Genomic DNA, 18,608 nt, shown 5'->3' on the forward strand with positions numbered 1-18,608 from the left:
AGCATACAAATTCTTGAGAAATTCTGTTGCACCATAAGCAATTTTCAATACTGTACTTTTCGTAAGAATGCCAGAATTCTGCCAAAAGTTTGATTCTGGTACCAATGATCTATGGATCCTAAAATTTAAAAATGAAGTCAACTTTTACGTGAAAAATTCATTAGTCAAAAATCTGTCGAGACAAGAGAAATTGCCATTGATATCTGCAATACTAACTCCATATTCACCAAAGAGAGTAATATATATTCAACGCTTAAATTTCCATTTTCCCTTCCATTCTTCAAAATTAGCTTTTTTATAATTCAAGTATTTCGATTGTATTTAAAAAAATAAATGCAGATGAATAAAAAAAATTATTTCTACCAAATTGACTGTGTTACATTAAATTTTAAATAGATAGATGAACGATTCAAGTAAACAATGGCACTTTCGATATGTTTAAAATTATTTAAACCTCAAAGTTTAATATTTTCATTTTTTTTTCTTTTTAGAAAAATTTGGACGTTTTACGTTCAGACACTTTTTAATGCTTCGAGAAACAGAATTTCATCGAGATTTTGCATGTGCGCGATATACATTAAAAAGTGTAGCATGTTACACGGCCTTCCATCGAATTGCGCTCAAACGTATGATGTACTTCACGTACCATACAAGATATTCTACATGAATTTCTGAAAATGAACATTCTAATGAAGATGCACCACACACCTGTCAAGAATTCTCTAACTTCGAACAATAGAGACGAGACGTATGTATATACGAATATGTGTGCAAATATATTAGCGTACATCAATCTGTGCTATATGTAAAATAATATAAATTTAAAATAGTCTCGTGCATACCATTATAAAAAACATTGACCTTTATATTGTGGACGTTACATAATATTACTCGAATAACGAATAAATCTACGTAAGTATATAAAAATGCAAGTCAATTTTACAATTCCAACAGCTTCGTTAATGTACACTGTTTCTTTTCTTTTTTTTACTAGCTCTTCCATGTCTCGACGTTATAAAAATATTGATATTGATAATATAATAGTAATATAATTAACATTTTACGGAGTATATACAATTGGAACCATATCATTCACAATTCAAGAACCTGCAGTATGTTTATTCAATTGTGTCCAACGTATACGTTTAACAATTTAATTGATTATGATACAAAACTATCACTCTTTATCGCCAATCTTCAACGTATGCTTTTGTATAACAATGTATTAATTTAATCTAGTGGGTAACTTAAAAGAGGCCACTACAATTTCATATATATTCCGTTACGCTCATGTTAATACATTACAACAATCGGTAAAATATATTTATTCTACAAGTTTTCACTTCATTTTATTCTAATACCAATAAGTTAATAAAATTTAGCTTCTTAAAAGATATTTCAGAAAAACTTCGCAATTTGCTTTAGTAAATAATAAATACTGCACAATTAAAAATTTTTAAATAATAAATTGCACAATTAAAAAAATTAATTATGTTTTTACAATTCAATATTATTAATGTATGGGTACTATGTTTTTATTTTCAAAACACATAGTAAAAACATTCAACATTTACCTAACGAGATTAAGCTTCGTATTTAAATAATAGAAATAGTAATTTTCAGTCTATTGATATCATTTTATTTCATAGTAAACAGTTTGTTAAATTAATAATGTCCTGTAAGCGATAAAGCGTGATAGTAATATAATGGTAAAATTAATATTATTGAAGTTAAATTGTATATATATATATGCATAATGTTTAAGTTTAATATAAATACTTTTGTCAACAGTAGATTTATAAAAACAAATTCATTATTTCAATCAAAATTTTGTTCTGGAAGACTACATACAATAACTTCACATGATCATATAAAAGTAAATGCAAAACATCATTCACAAAAATGTTCTATTTTGTATGTTTATTAGAAAAAGAAATCATTGTTTTCACAAAACAAGTTTTTTCTAATTGTTAGAAAGATATATACGTTCTGTATATATTTTCTATATAATTTTTTTCTATATAATCAGTATATTTCTCTTTCTCTAAGATATTTTGTAAATGTTATTACTACCGTTTAATATTTTTATTTCATTATTAGAACTTTTATAGAATCATTTGGACTAAAAATCTTACTTTGCAATGTCTCTAATTCCAAAATAAAAATAATCTTTGCTATAAATTCATTGTACAAATAAAATATGTTCAACAAATAAAAATACTTGGCAAAATAATCCTTCTAATCTTATAATACGTGTTTTCTTTTGTTTTTTAATTCAATATACAAAAAAAAGTTGATCTTAATTCCATAGAAGATGGTGTTATAAATATATAAAATAATGCGCCTAGGACATTACAAAAAAAATGATAACAGAATGAATGTATAAATAATCAAACTCATTGATATTTTAAAATCCATTAGCCATTCTGTTATCATTTGTTTCATATTTGTGACCATCATATTATATCATATGAAATATACATTGAAAAAAATATGATATACACGGAATTAAATTATTACATAATTTCGATTTGGATCTGTATCATTTTCAGATGTTATATCGTTGTTTTATGAAGACGAAAAATCAGTAAAACAACTTCGTGTTTCATAAAGTTTACAACACGTGTATCGACATGTATTAAGAAGAAAAATAATATGTTAAATCACATAGGACAGATTGACGTACCATTTTCTATATAGATAATCCAGTTGTCGGAATATAAATAAATACAATACATATAATAGAGAGATACATAGGTTGATGGTAATAGACAGGGAAGCTGAGAGAGCTTGTAGAGCAGATAAAATATACACAGTGTTAATTAAGTACACGAATAAACTCAGCTTTCCCCGACCTACCATACACAAAATTATCAAACCATTATTTACGCGATTCAATTAAACGTTAAGTAAGTCTGTTCCAGTATAACAGTTCCTAAAAAAGCGCATGGAGAAAAATTGGCAGTGCGCAGTGGGCAGTGAATTGAACTGTTATTAAATATCTATATGTTGGAATAATGAGTAGTATCAGGGACAATTAAATGCTTCCCTAAAAAAAAAAATGCAATTTTTCAAACTGAGGCAGTCTTAGGTAAGTAAAATGGCGATGTAATCCCAAGAAAAATACTGTTTATCGTTGTGTTTTGTTAAACTCTCACTTCTTTTTCGATACGTTAACCACGATATTATTGACCAACTGGCGAAAAATTCTCGAACATCTAATAATCGACGAAAATACAACCAGACATGTATAAAATTTTTCCTTCTACTGTGTTCTCTTTTTTTTTCATTTGCATTCGTTAAGAACCTAGAAACTTCCTCGCCGGTATACAATATAAAAGATCTTTCTCATTTTTTGCAACTATTATGTGATTTTTTATGCTTAACAATATATCATAATAACTATTGTTGAATAGAAAATTAATCAATAATTGTATTATATATATATATATATATAATACAACTTAATCGTACTAAGAATAATAAATGTAATATAGCTCATGTGATGGTTGTAAAATCATTATATGATCCACATAGAGACCGTACGGATCATAACAACAGTCATAGTTATATAAATATAATCGTAAATAAAAACAAATTCAAATAATGAACAAAAGACTCTAATAAAAAAGAATTTTTCTTTCATTTCTTTTACGTAATAAATATACGTAAATAGGCCTAGAGTAGACTGAGCTGCTCTCATAATTTTTAATTCTCCATTTCTTTTTCTTTCATTTAACATTATTTTAACTGTCTTAATTTAACATCGTTTCTTGCTCTCTTATGCTCACGCTCACGCTCACGCTCACACTCACGCTCACGCTCATGCTCTCTCTCTCTCTCTTTCTCTCTGTGTCATTTTTTCTCTGCAAAGGGTTCTTTACCCTCAACTTATAATACATATATAGACCCTCTCTAACTAGCTCACTACAATCCGTGGAGGTGTATGTTGCGTGACCTTTGCTTTATATATTTTTTATGTATATATATATATAATATATAACATATTAATAATATATATCATAATGAAGATAGTAGGCATAGCCACTCGTGCTCGGATCACAGACTACTTGCTGCCGTACTCTCTTCGTACAGACAGTCTGGTGGACACTATGGCTTTTTCTCTCACTTAACTTTTACACACGTTATCTTTCGTTAGATGCATTACGTATACACGTATAGATATTCGGCCAACAATGAAGTTGAAATTAATAATTTTTATCCTTTTTTCCTTTTTCTAATAAGTATTTTTTGCACGAATTCTGCACTTCAAATCCTTAAAACACGTGTTACTGGAAATATAATTTCGATCATACGACAAACTATATCTCCTATCAACGAAGATTCCACCAATTGCATTGAGATTCCCTTCGTCATTTTTCTTATAATTTGTTATAAATATTAATAAAAACAGATCAGGATACCTCTAAGGGTTAGAGTTCACCATTTTCCTTTTGTTACCACTTTACTAACATCTGTACGTGTGTACGAGCGTATTTCGATACGGCCATGACATATAGACGTAAATACTACAGCCAGGATTGATTTATCCTGAGAAAAAACTATCGCCTGACTAGCCTTAACGAAATCGCACGTATTTTTTTTACGGCATTGTTATTCACATGGTGTGTAGATTTGTACATATGTAACGAGGTGTATCTGATGCATGAAATGGAGGCACTAGTCAGTGTTTCTGGAGAGATTGACAGGTCCTGGGATGGCAATGAGGAGGTTGTGTCAGCAGGCACTGGTTTCCTCTCCTTCGAGTGTGCAGGCGACATTCTCCAGCCTATGAGCTAGATGTAATTTACGACAGCCCGCGTCTGTCTCCAAGGCCTCTAGGATCTACATAATATTGCAATAATTATTATCAACTAGAAATTTCTACAAACTGCAGTATACAGAACGGTTTACACAAACGGTATTCCTGATCATGACTCTGTTATCAGTACAGTTAGAGGAAAATATGAAATGAACGAAATAAACGGACCACTCTGTATATTAATTATTAAATTCTGCTTTAAGGATACTTACTTGTTCATAATACTTGCTGACATAGATGTAAAGTTCTTTCAGTGCTGCAATCACATCAAACTCATTCGCATGTGACGCACTTAGTTGTTGCATGGCACTAGACATTTCTTGATCAGTGATTTGTGGCAGTCTTTGTACATCTGTGTAAAAACGACCCACTTTCTCTCGGTAGTGCGGTATATCCTTAGCGAAGAGCAACTTATTTGACGGTGAGTCTTTTCCCAGCCTATGCTCCGTCATTGAACAAGAGTCCATAAACGTTTGCGCTATTACAGAAAGGCTTGAGTCGACCGTTGTGGATTTATTAATATCGAACATGAAGTCTGGATTCTTAATAAAATTCACCCAAAATCTAAGCGGCAAACTGTTCGACTTCCATGCGTGCGGCACTTCGGGATCAACGATCCCGTGTTGTTTCGCAGCATCGTCCAAGAGATCAAACAGCCACTTTACAGCACTAGGTAATGCTTCGTTCGCTGTTAGTATCGTGTTCAAGAAATCATCGACGAACTTTTGAACGGTGCCCTTCGTCGATAATAATCTCGTTAGGAATATTTCAGGGATGGCTTTATGTGTTCGTTCTGGATGATGATGCTTGCTACTGGTAAAACCCATGCCCGGTGGATAGTGACTTTCTTCTATAGGCCTTACCAAATGATACAATCGTTGATTGCCTCCACTTTCTACGTCGCCATTCGCCGTTATGATCGGCGGCGAATGTTGAGATTCGAAGTATAAACCGCTAACAGGATGATTGTACATTACAGGACTAATTAGATTGTGATTAGGCGTGGATGGAAGATGCGTGGACGAACAGTGATTCGCATGACGATGTAGGTGGTGATGATGTGCATGATGGTGAATGGACTGCTGCTGATGATGATAATGCGATGGTTTACAGTTATGACATGGTGGTTTACAGGCGACGGAGAAACCGTCGTTCTGTCTAGGAATCAATGACATCACGGCTGATTCTTTCACACCGTAGTGCGCCAATGTGTTGATCTTTTTCCATTCGCCGCTACACTTCGACGTAAGATCTTCATCCTGAAGAGTTAAATGCCCGCCTCTACCGTGTCTCCATTCCAAATCTACGTCATGAACGGACGGCCTCAGTGAGAAAGGAGTATTTTTATAGAGAGCATCTAGGATCTTGGACTTCACTTGATTTATAGTATCACAATCTAACACCTTGCACTGAATCTTCTCATCGAGATCATCTTGGACGACGTGCAGAGTGACTACGCTGTGCTCGATCTGCTCACGGAGCAGCCTTTCTTCGGATAACGAGTATCTAGCGTCGTGGGTGATCACATCTACAGGACCCTTTTCTATCTGGTGCTTTATTGCCTTGAACAATAAAAATAGAGAGGAACCTGCGTAATCCTTAAGGTAATTGTACATACAAAGTGCCATCCAGTTGGTTAGCATTTTCTCCACCACGGATTCGGTCCTTCTAAGCATCAGCTGAGGATGCTTCGTATTTACCGCCTTCTCGATAAGTCTTAATAAAAGATTCATAAGTATATCAGTCGCGTATTCCATCTTACCCATCAGCACGACCATGAGTAACGATGCAACGTTCACTTTATCCCTAATATTAAAGTCTTTCTGAGCCTCTAAGGTTTCGATGAACGTTAATACGAAGTACTTATTATTGATCAGTTGTTCAAACTGGATCATGGCAGCATCATAATTCGTACGAGACACATTGCTACGTGATCTAGGATCGTTCAATATGGGATGATGCGTGACACCAGGAAAAAATACTTTCATAATATAGTTCTTGTGATCCAGAGTCGGAATACCAGATGATTCCAAGTCAGCGGTCAAGTCAGTCATATCGGTTTGTAGTTCAGCAAATGCCTGCTTGCATTCCATCCTAACATTGCTTTCCAGAGTGTCCATCTGTATTTGTATCCTTTTATATTCTCTTTCTGCTTGCGTGCTCTTTCTTCTATATATTATCAACACTAGAACAAACAAAAACACAAGACCAAAAGTACCAGCAGCTATTCCAGCTATTGCCTCTGGTGGAATTGGATAAGATTTAATCACTTCGTAACGCAAATAACCAATAGGAAATCTGAGGCTGCGACCCACACGTACTACCACCAAGGGTAGACCATTTTCAGTTTTAATTCCGAGCTCATCGGTGTCGGCTGGCTGTTGATCAGGAGGAATGCAAACCAATTGAGTCAGAGCAAGTGATGTCACGTTACACGGCATTGTTCCAACAGTAACGTTTACGTCAGACTCGTCGCTAGCAAAAATCAAATTTTCCCCCTCGATAACTAACGTGTCGCCTTTATACAATTTAATGTTACGCGGAAAGGCCAAAAATTTCGGATCTTCCACGTAAAGCAATCGATTTCTGAGACTTTTAAAATGTTTCTCCAAGTCCCGTACACTCTCGACATTATCCATAATAAATGCTATTTTCAAGGATAATTGAGATTCCTTTAATTTCAATGACTGTGGAGGTGTACTTTGGCCATTGATAGTAGCACGCTCGTTACGTCGAAGAGTCATGAAACGCTTGGCAATGCTAGGACTCGGACATTCCATCTGCGTCGGGTTTAATACTGTACAAACAGTCCTATTTACTGGCAGTAGTTCATTATCGAAATAAACTTCCATTTCAGGTTTCTGGATGGTATCTAGATTGGTGCCGTGAACGGTGATCATGCGACCACCAGAAGCGAAGCTTGTCAGTGGCTTAATCTCCATAATAGTAGGATCGTGAGTGTAGTTATAGGGATTACCAACTAGAGTGCGATTCGCACCGTCTATGCTAAGTGTCAGTCTGTCGATTCTTCTTACACGGTCGGATTTACTTGTTACACAAGTCAGTCTAGTGCTGCTCGCTTGCGTGGCATTAACATGGCACGGTAATTCATCCAAATAGGCTGAGATAGTGCTACCAATATTCAAATACATTCCAGTAATGGCAAGTTGCGTGCCACCACTTTGTGGACCAATCGATGGATAAACACCAGACAATCGTATATCCTTATAATTAAATAATACTGCGCTTTCAGTATAACCAGCATCATTACCAACTACCACAGAAGCAGTGTCTGTTGCCTCGTGTCTTCCTGTACGACAAACAATGCGCACGGATACTTCATAGTCGACTAAAGTACACGGTGTGTCACCAATATGTATTTTTCCGTCTACGTCGCTTTCTTTCAGTCCCAAATTACTACCTTCGATAGTAACCAACGTTCCACCTTCTATCGGCCCACTCAGAGGTTTAATCATGTCAATCCTTGGCTTCGGACATTCGGTAAACGGCGAGTGCAGGCAAGAATGTCGGTACACGCAACTATTACCGCACCAAGTACATTCGAAACGCGTATCTCTAGTCACGCAAAGGGAACAATCTGCGTGCTCACGATGTGAACCCAACACTTCACACTTATAAAGGATAATTGTGGTCTTGTCCACGTGATGGTTAATGTTCCAAACAACTGTTACTTCTGCTTCGTATTCACCAGTGACAGCCTCGTATGAGTAAACTGTTTTATCACAAACTATAAAGCGACTGCTATCGACACGAGCCTGTACCTTTAAATTGGCACCTTCGATCGAAACGATGCATTGAAAACCACTGTGTCCTACTTGAGGATGTGGTAAATTCTCAACCTCGAGCACTATTTCTTTGGGTACACTATTAGGTAACATTAATGGTTCTTGACGTTGGACAAACCTTGGACAGTATTGTGCTCCATGGGCTGCTAAATTTGCTTGGTTCTGTAAATATAAAGTTACCTTTTTAATAATAATCGATAAACTAAACTTGACTTAAACTTTATTTAATGTACTTACATTTTCTCCCGAAATGATACCTTGACAGCTTGTGTTATGTGTACATTTATTATCGTATACACACCAACTACAGGCCCATTGGGATTTTACACACTCTGTGCACACAGTATGCCTAGAGCAATCAAAAAATGCAAAATTCCGTGAAACAAAATCTTTGTTTGTTTCACTAGAACGCACGGATAGAGGTACCAGAACATGATCAGCTCCGTCTGGTATATTTGGTCTTTCAAGGACGGGTGGTGTAGGACACGACAATCCAAATCCGGTCATTAATGCATCTATAGGCTCCGCGTTACCAAAAACACATTTATAATTTGCGCCTGCTGGTAATTCGGGTAAAGTTCTGATTGTTAAGTGAACTGTAGTCATTTGATTGATAGGCATACGATCTGGGAGAACTTGCTCAAAATCGATGCACTGCTGTCCCGTACCTAAAGATAACCATCGTGGACTACTATGACTCGCTTTCTGGCAATCTCCTCTAACTGTACATCTAAAAGTAAATATTAATATTATAAAAAGAAGAAATGAATATTTATGCGTAGCATACAAGAAATATAAGACATATTATATATTTACCTTTTTTCCAATGAACACCATCCGCAATAAGGATCTTTCGCGTCAAGACAACTACTACAATTAGTATAACTACTGCAATGTTCAACTTGCACCTTGGAAATTTTAGAACTCGACAAAACGTAAATATGCTCTCCATCCGGCGAGATTAAAGTATCAGGCATCAACCTGTTTCCTTTATCAATTACAATACTTTCGTAAACGAATGCCTCATTTCCAGAAAGTAAAACTTTCTTAAGAGAGCCGTCATTAGTACCCAAGAACGCAACAGTGTGACTTTCTGTATTAGCTATTGTTACAGAAGTGATAAATTCATCGGGAAAATGTAGGATTGCTTGTCCTACAATCGGCGACATTCCGGAGATTTTCAAACCCACTTCACAAAAGTTCAAAATGTTGCCTGTTGTCTAAATGGAAAGATAGAAACAAATTAAAAAAAAGAAAACAGAAATGTACAATATTTTTACGTGACAAAAAACGTTTGAATATTATACTTACTCCTGCTGTAGGACATTTACCATCTTGTATAGGACCACTGACATAACCCATGTTTCTATATTTAGTACTACCATTGAAACACATGTGAATATTTTCATCGAATCTTGTTTCAATTTCTTGCAAACTATACACACAAAGTGCTGACCGCGACAGCGGTTCATTCGTGATTCCTCTACTCGGCGAAAATACAGAAACAAAAATGGGATCACCAACAGAAATACCTAATTGCATGGCTATATCACTGCCAGCTGGTGCAACTTTCGCGTCTTGCACTAAATTGTAAGATTGCGGTTTTCCATCTCCCAAATTAACCGTACATTGCAAAGTCACTTCTGTATAACTATCATAATTCGGATCGCTGATACAACTTCGAGCCAATCTAGAAATATAACCCTTTTCTTCTTCCTCGGGAAGATGAGATTGTTTTTGTACTAATACGAAATACGCGTAATCGCTGGCATTGAAACCATATACATATTTAACCAGGAAATGATCTCGGTATTTTACGTCGATGTATACAATCGACTGTTTATTGAATGTATACTCAGCGAATTCTAAATTGTGCAGATTTCTACTGGAAATGGCAGGCACATCATGCCTATAATCTCCTCTGTTAGTGAATGTAGTACCAACATAGAGTATATTTGTTTGTCCCCAAGCATTGTATCTTTCGGGCCCGATAAAAGCATATGTAGAAGAGTTTTCATCATTCGCTGCTACACTATGGGGAATGAATTCTGGCTTGATAGATATGTTTGACATTTTGTACTTTTCACAAGCACCTTGAAGAAGGGAACCACACGCGATCAGTGTTTGTGATTCAAGATCAGCAATTAATAATTTGTTTACATTATCCATTAAAGATGTAGTTATGTCTCTGGAAGGACAGCCTGTTGCATGGCACTGAGGATTATCCAATCTTGGTCCTAGAAACAACAATGAATAACAATAACAATCTTTTTTGTTTATAGAACATATAATTCATAAAAAGGAATAAATAGCTCACCTGTGGAAACATATTCCTCCAGCCTGAGATTAGAATCTAATTGTAAAAGTCTGTTGATGGCACCTGCATACAATCTTCCTGTTGCAGGATCTATAGTGAGATGATTAAATCGAAGGACACCTTCTCTTGTTGTATTTGGATCTAGAGGGTAAAATCCATATCTTTGACCATCACCCGTCGGAAATTGTGTTACAATCTGTAAGGATCTGTTTTCTTGCATAGACGGAGCAGTACTAGCAGGTGTATCTATTGCTGCAGTTACCAGTACCACCAGGAACCAGGTAGCAACAGACATGGATGAAAAGGATAATCGATAAAGTGATAGCAATAGTTTAGGTGGTAATACAGTAGGTGAAGTGGGAAATGATACAAATCCCAAGAATCTCATGTTGTGTAGACAATAGTTGACAAAGCACGTGCGCACACGCTATGCGTGTGCGTTTGTGCATGTACAAGTCTAGGGTAGGAAGCTTAGAAAGTATAATAAGGGTATTCGTCCCACTGATAGAAGTCTAGTATTGATACAGTACTACCAATTACACATGTATCCAGGCACTGACATGATGCACATTGCCTGGCACCTCTGGAACATTTCAAAAACCACAATTGCAATTAGTTACTGGTTCTTAAAAAAAAAAAAAAATTTGAGGAACAGATTCATAAATGTTTCACCAATATTTACTAATTAAACTGAAATAAAAAAATTTTCCTCAAATTTCATTTACATGAAAAAGACTCGATAATTTTCGTACAAAATGAAAACATTATGAAAGATAAAACGGAAATGTCGAAGAACACATCAAAATACATTATTGAAATGTCTCAAGTATTTTGTCAGATTTATGTTGTTCATTTAAATTATATGAACATGCACGACCAAGCGACACAGCGATTGACTGCAACAACTGAAAAGAGTAATTGTCAAAATGTAAATAATGCATCACTAACCGATTTCTATTACTAAAACATTTCGACAGCGATGTCAGGCTAGGGCAGATGGCTCCACACTTTTTGAGTAACACCGTTGCACGCACCGCCCTTCATTAGTGCAAGCAGCATAGCTGCACTTGACAGTTAAGATCACTGTCTTCGCACAAAGGCAAGGATATCTTACTTCTTGTCAATAATCGTCTAACAAAACACAAACGTACCGAATTACTCGATATACTCGATACTGAAATATTCCAGAAACTCGTAAACACGTCTGGCAACACTCATGAAACACGAGGAGGATATCGTCGAGCAATTACCGAAAGGGAAAAAGGAATTTACCTTCACTGTGAAAAAAGCTCGCAGCTTCAATTCGCTCGATCTGATACGATCATCAGTCGGCTCGTGTTAACTTCCCTTTTTTTTTTTCTCACCAGCAGCTCACGCAAATTGCTATATACACTAAACTAAAATAAAATGAAACAGGTTCGATTTGTCATGTAGAATTGACCTTTCTCATGAGAAAGCCAAAGCGTACAACACGACTATACATGATGGAATGTTCGTACGCCAGAGTCGCTACGACACATCGCGGATATGCACTATGTCCTTGATACAGGTCTTTAATATAGTCCTCGCCTGACGAAACACCAAGACACTCGCTGTTTAAACTCGGTGGAACTCACTATTATTCCCTGTGGTAACGCATAGAGAGTATATATACCGTTTCGTTAGCTGATAATAACACTAAACAGGGAATCGGAATGAGCCGCCATTAAAATTCGACCGACAGCGACAGGCTGCACGAGTTTAGAGCAAGTTGGGGGCCGTGGCTATGGCATGCGCCGCTTGTTCATTATCTTTCTCTCTCTGTTCCTCTCGTCAAGCTTTTCCCACGGTTCAGTGTCTCTCCTTGACTAGTTCTATCACTCTTTCCTTCCCAACTTTCCTTTTCTTCCTTATGATTATGTGTGTATGTGTACATACGTGCGGGATACTCTCTATCAGACTTACAGATGCCGCGTCCTCCCGTGGCTAAAACCCTGTACTGTTTATTTTAATGGTAAACTGATGTGCTTTCGAATCATCGACTTAGCACTGGACGTTCAAATCTTAACTATGAAACGATTGCAAAACGTTTTTAATAACGGTTTATTTTCTAGAATAGCAAATTTGAAAACGTACCAAGTATGCAATCCCACTTAGGAACTCTAAAATTTCAATTGTACTATAAATTTAGAATATCGCTCTGTATGAACTTCAAACATGATCTTATTGTTAGTATTAAATAAATAACATTCGGTTAAATACTTGCATTTCATTTATGTTTTCTTCTATTTACGTGATATGTATTATAGATAAAGATAAATAATGTAAATGAACCCAAACGTTTCAAACCTTCGTTAAGAAAATTCTTGCTTTACTTGAGAACATTTGTACTGCATTAAAAAAAAAATATTAAATAAACTTACTAACCTCCTCAAAATTTTTAAATCTGTTCTTGCAAAAAACATTGCATAGCCAAGAGTTTCAGGATTTTCAAGATATCTAAGCTTTGAATCATATTCAAAATGACTCGGAAAGTTTTAGATTCTATTACATGAACTGTTTGAATCGATTCGAATAAAAAGTAAGAATACTAATTCTTTTATTGTGTTTCATTTCAAAAATGCGCGTAATTTAAGAACCTATTACTTTATATACATAAAGTTTCATACGTAATATCCAAATACAGTTGGTATTATTTTAATAACAACAAAATGCTTACAATGAAATTTATCTCATAACTTTATTGAGTTCAGCACCTCTCATTTTTTCTCTTCCATGCTTTCAGTGATGCCCAACATTTTCGTTGGCGTTGCGGCAAAAAGGCTTCGATGTAAGATAGTGCGCATATTTTGTTTTTAATCTCCTTTGTACTCACATTCTTTACACACTGCGCAAATAAAAATCCTTTCTAGAATATCTCGTCATAAGTCGATTGATTTAAGTAGTCAAGTCTAAAGTGACTTATATGTCACGATTTATTATTGTAAATATCATGTTATTTACACATATACCTAAGCTTCAAACAGCTTTATAACGATTTTTTCTTTATTTTTCCTTTCGTGTTTATGAAGAGGGTTTGGATCTTTTGGCTGTGATATTTCTTCATTTTACATGTAACAAATACAATAGATAACTAATATATCAAGTCATAATTAAGAACATGATGATCGACGTACAACGTAACTATGTAAAGACTGGATTTACCCTATTTGTCTCTTTGAACGTATGTATCGACCATTCTCTTAACTCGTTATACAATATATATATAAAGTTGTGTATATCTGTGTCTGTGTGTCTCTCTAATATTTACTTAAATGTTAACTTCTTACAGATTGGTTACATCTTTGAAAGGAAAAATCTCTATATACTTCTACATAAGCCAAACTTAGCATATACCTAAGTAGACGTTTTTAATATCAGAAATGTTTTCTTAAATAGAAATACACACACTTCTTTTTAAAAGTCTCTTATGTTTATGCACGACAAGTAACAACTTGTCAATTACAAGGAAGGCTTCTCCAAACACCGTATAAAAATTATAAAACAGAAAGAATGTTTAAAATTTACCGCCTAACAAGTTATTATACATGTGTTCATAAGAGTCGGTGCTATGGCCAGCCTCCTTAGGCCTTTAATATACGACATCAAAATTAAAATCTAGGCTTAACTGCCTCACCTCCTGCCATACAGGTGGATTTTGTTTTGTTTGTTTATTTCCCCTTGGAATTATATGTTTGACTCAAATTTAAGCAACTTCAAACTACATTATGTAAAACGAATATCTTTTGATATTTATATTCCTGCTGGTCCGCTTAGTCCTTCAGCCATATTTTTTGTCTAATACTCTAATTTTATGATTATTAAACAAGTTCATAAATATCCAGCCTTGTTCATGAACAAGCATTAAAACATAAATTACGAACGAACTGTTATTACAAGCACGAAAAAGCACCATGATCTAAATTGTTTTTTATTATGCGAAATTAGACATGATAATATGTCGATATATGATTTATCCAAATGAACAGTAGCACTATCAACACATTGGCATAAAATTATATATCTATATATTGGCATGTTCAACATCGCACGATAAAAAACAATGTAGATCATAATCCTTTTCAGTACTTATAATAATTCAGTTTGTTTTCATGCTAATTCATGGATGAACGATATTAAGAACAAGACTGAATATTCATGGATATATATATAATAATCATAAAACTTGAGTCTGTAAATTACGTATCTCATTTTGCAAGGGTGTACTGTATTATGCATTAATAACGTTGTCACTGACGCAAAAATGTTGATAGTAATAATTTTAGTATTAGTAGTAATTTTATCTGTGGTAATAATTTCAATGTTAGCAGAAATGGTGGGATGCTGTATTGTCGACAAACGAAACCACCTATCCTAATGAAGGAAAGTCATTCTCGTCATCTACTTTCGGTGCATTTTGACGTCCTCGTGGTGACCTTTGCTCAGATTGTGAAGTCTAGAATTACATCAATTAATGTTCATTGTGCATCTATGTACGCTATATTTCAATTGAAAATGAATAAATTCAAATACTTACAGGACCACGTGAGTCTCCATCTCTAGGAGCTCCACGATTACCAAATCCACGATTATTCACTCGTTCTCCACGACCTCGTCCCCGACCACGTCCACCAGAACCACGTCGTGAATCACTGAATTGAATTTCAATACCTAAAACGCGTTTCTGTCTTCCAACACGCTGAGGATATTCAGCTGCTGCGTCATATTCTTCTTCTTCCTCTTCCTCTTCATCGACTCCCTCCTTCTTTCTTTCCAGTGCGTACATTTTCTTCCAGCGTGTTAAATCCTCGCCTTCTCCAGCTTTACGCAAATTATATTGAGGCTTCACTCTATTATTACGTAAAGCTTTCCATTCATCTAAGGTTAATTCGCGTGATTCTTCTTCGACTGGTTTTTCTTCTACTACGTCGGCAGGTGTCTCTCCATCCTTTATCTCTGTGGTTGTTTGATTGGCATCTCCATCAGGTTTATCGTTAGCCCAATCTTGATTCTCTTGGTTTAAACTTTCTCTGAAAATAAAATATGAACAAGGAATTAGAGCGTAAATTTTTTCTGAATTTCAAAATATTCTGTTGGAAATAATATTTACTCAATTTCATCATTGTGTGTACCCCAATTATGGCTACCAGCACCATCTTTCTTATCCACAGGTTTAACTCCCCTGCTTAACATACAAACAATGCGTTTATTAATACTAAATAAACTTATTAGAATTTAATGATAATAAATGAAAATTTACGTTTTGTCAGAGCCAGATTGACGATCGAATTCACGTTTTCCACGATAATCGTATCCACCACGGCCACGTGGACCTCCACGTCCACGCACCATTCCACGCATTCCACCACGACCTCTGCGCTCTCCATATTCTCCACGATTATCATTAGAATTCCTAAACTCTCGAGTTTCACGCCCTTCGCTGAAAAATTAAAAAGACAATTACAAAAGAGAAGTTAGAGACATTATCAATGCCTTTTTGTTCACTAACTGGTTTATACTAACCCAGGAAGTCCTCGCCTAACTTCTCCCTGATTGCGAGGCGTCCTTTCACCATCTTCACGATTACGTCTGTTATTACGCTCTTCTCTAGTTTCTCCAGAGAATTTAACATTACGATCTCCACCACTGTTTCTTGATTGTGGTGGTTTTTTATCTGGTACTATATGAATGAAGATCATTATATCAATAAGTAAAATAAAACAATAAAATAAATTTATTAAAAATTGGTATCGTATAAAGCAAAAATGTAAAAAGAATTTATATATTTACGAATAATACAAATTTATGATTAATAGTGATTTACATTTATGTTATAAAAATTAGTTTTTTTTAAGATTTATAAATTTTTTTTAACCTTTAAACTGATGAGCTCCAATTTTCATCTATTTTTTAAATTCACTATCTAAATGATTAATACTTAATTCCGTGTCTTACAACAAACAAATTAATTATTTCTATAAATTATTTATTATAAAAATGGTACATATAATGGTAACTTGCAAACTAAATTAAAAAAATATATTTGAAAAATAGCTATATATCATTACTTTTCTTATTTATGGAGTTGATCAATGTGGTTTCTGAACAGCTTATTTGAAGCAGAAAAGCATATACATATACATGTTGATATAATTTTAACATAGTATATTGATTATTTGCAGCAAAAATAATAAGAGGCCTATATAAATCATTAAATAACAAAATATAATCCTCAATCATCTATCCATGCATCAATTATTTTTTTATTACATTACACCAATGTCCCACGCAGTGTACAATTACTTAATAACCGTTTAAAAATTTCAAAATAAATCGCAACGGCTCGGTCGTAATTATTTGTTAAATAACACGTGGGGTCATCATTGGTAAATTCTATTTTTATGATATGGAAACACAATGCGGCATAAAAAATTCTCAAAAAAAAATTACAAGAAATATGAACTTGGTATAATGGAATTTACATAAATAATCGGAGTTTAGAGGGCAAGAATAACCGACAGAATGAACACGAGGAAATGATCGGCGAAGAGGTGAGAAAATCGTTTGGTGTTGGGCGAAATATCAAAAGCACATGGACCCACGAGGGCTGAGGAGCGACGGCCATAATACCGCGCACGAGGTGAGATACGAAAAATGAAAAATGACTAACCTTGATCCTTCTTAGAGTCTTGCACCTTGGCCGGTTGTTGCTGAGAATCTTTGATCACGCGATTCTTTTGCGTTTTATTACCAGTCCCTTTCTGCGCGTCAGACTGCTTGCTCTTATTTTCTTTCTCCGAGAGCTTCTCCTTTTTTCTGGCTTCTTTCTTAAGCTCTTCCTCTCGGAGTTTTTCGTGTGGATCCTCATCATCACCCAACGCTAACGAGAATTTGTTTGTCACAGCAATGCTGTACATACTTTCCATACTTATCCTTATCCTCTCTTCGTCGAGGATCACACGAAAATTTCACGGCTACTCTTGAGCCCTTGTGTAACAGAGACATTCAATATTTCAATATGGCTGAGTCGGAGAATAGCTCACCACGAGGTCTGTGCTCAGGGAGGGACCGCATAATTGTCTTGCACCCAGCGCGCCACCTCCCCACCAATATTATTTATATTGTCAATTTTATATTGTTTTAAACCGTAAATCGTCATCTAAAATTGAGTTTTTAATTTTCACCGTGTCGCATTGTTAAAATAACTAATATCTAACAGTATTGCGGAATAATTCTTTGCGCTGTCGTTCTCAAAGAAACCGGCATTATTTCCATGAATTACTTAACACGAACCGAATAGATTTTCTTATCTTTTACGCTTTATCTTATTGCCTTACAATAATATTTATGCACCAATCCGCTATTTTTGGCTCTATATCATGTTTCATAGCGTTTGAATAAAAATGTATGTACATCAGCTGTACCTGAATATAATGCTTGATGATAATTGAAAATCTCCTGTGACAGCATATTATACAATAATATATTTAAGTTTTTCTTAAAAATCATTTTTTTAGAGTTATTTTTACATTGTTCAATTCGATTCTAAGTTACTTACATACTTAGCTAACATAAATATTAATATTGTATGAGTTTGTTATACGATGTAAAAATGAACATATCGAATTTGTACATATGTATTTGA

General features: G+C 34.9%; 2 protein-coding genes and 1 long non-coding RNA gene across 5 annotated transcripts; 1 reads left to right on the plus strand and 2 right to left on the minus strand.

Annotated features, from left to right (window-relative positions):
* The first annotated feature begins 515 nt into the window (after positions 1–515).
* Positions 516–11,245, plus strand: LOC122528285. The gene is made up of 3 exons (XR_006306528.1): positions 516–912; positions 11,033–11,093; positions 11,168–11,245. It is a non-coding gene; the product is annotated as an uncharacterized LOC122528285 (long non-coding RNA).
* On the minus strand, positions 2,245–13,513 carry LOC122528274 (plexin-B). Of its 2 annotated transcripts, XM_043653240.1 has the most exons (8): positions 12,218–13,513; positions 11,894–12,076; positions 10,946–11,528; positions 9,940–10,865; positions 9,445–9,848; positions 8,866–9,358; positions 5,035–8,790; positions 2,245–4,845 (listed from the first exon to the last, which is right to left on the minus strand). In XM_043653240.1, the coding sequence occupies exons 3-8, from the start codon at positions 11,331–11,333 to the stop codon at positions 4,738–4,740; spliced, it is 6,075 nt and encodes a 2,024-aa protein (XP_043509175.1). In that variant the 5' UTR covers positions 11,334–11,528; positions 11,894–12,076; positions 12,218–13,513; the 3' UTR covers positions 2,245–4,737. The 2 variants fall into 2 exon arrangements, with proteins under 2 accessions (XP_043509175.1, XP_043509176.1); XM_043653241.1 differs by having other exon boundaries at positions 11,894–13,513.
* A 132-nt stretch (positions 13,514–13,645) lies between these two features.
* Positions 13,646–18,031, minus strand: LOC122528280 (plasminogen activator inhibitor 1 RNA-binding protein-like). 2 transcript variants are annotated; one of them, XM_043653248.1, is made up of 6 exons: positions 17,634–18,031; positions 16,487–16,643; positions 16,224–16,403; positions 16,074–16,148; positions 15,501–15,993; positions 13,646–15,419 (listed from the first exon to the last, which is right to left on the minus strand). In XM_043653248.1, the coding sequence occupies exons 1-6, from the start codon at positions 17,887–17,889 to the stop codon at positions 15,333–15,335; spliced, it is 1,248 nt and encodes a 415-aa protein (XP_043509183.1). In that variant the 5' UTR covers positions 17,890–18,031; the 3' UTR covers positions 13,646–15,332. The 2 variants fall into 2 exon arrangements, with proteins under 2 accessions (XP_043509183.1, XP_043509184.1); XM_043653249.1 differs by having other exon boundaries at positions 16,074–16,145; positions 17,634–18,030.
* Positions 18,032–18,608: the final 577 nt, after the last annotated feature.

This window comes from Frieseomelitta varia, unplaced genomic scaffold (assembly GCF_011392965.1).
Source record: "Frieseomelitta varia isolate USP_RPSP 00005682 unplaced genomic scaffold, Fvar_1.2 scaffold_248, whole genome shotgun sequence".
Taxonomy (NCBI): Eukaryota; Metazoa; Arthropoda; class Insecta; order Hymenoptera; family Apidae; genus Frieseomelitta; species Frieseomelitta varia.

Excerpts from the sequence above, each read along its gene's own strand:
- LOC122528274 (XM_043653240.1), bottom strand. The coding sequence starts at position 11,333 with ATGAGATTCTTGGGATTTGTATCATTTCCCACTTCACCTACTGTATTA. Across the intron at positions 8,791-8,865 it reads GTATCATTTCGGGAGAAAAT|AACCAAGCAAATTTAGCAGC; the intron begins GTAAGTACATTA and ends TTATATTTACAG. Across the intron at positions 4,846-5,034 it reads TCAGCAAGTATTATGAACAA|ATCCTAGAGGCCTTGGAGAC; the intron begins GTAAGTATCCTT and ends AATATTATGTAG.
- LOC122528280 (XM_043653248.1), bottom strand. The coding sequence starts at position 17,889 with ATGGAAAGTATGTACAGCATTGCTGTGACAAACAAATTCTCGTTAGCG. Across the intron at positions 15,994-16,073 it reads ACACACAATGATGAAATTGA|AGAAAGTTTAAACCAAGAGA; the intron begins GTAAATATTATT and ends TTTTATTTTCAG. Across the intron at positions 15,420-15,500 it reads ATGGAGACTCACGTGGTCCT|ACTTCACAATCTGAGCAAAG; the intron begins GTAAGTATTTGA and ends ATGTAATTCTAG.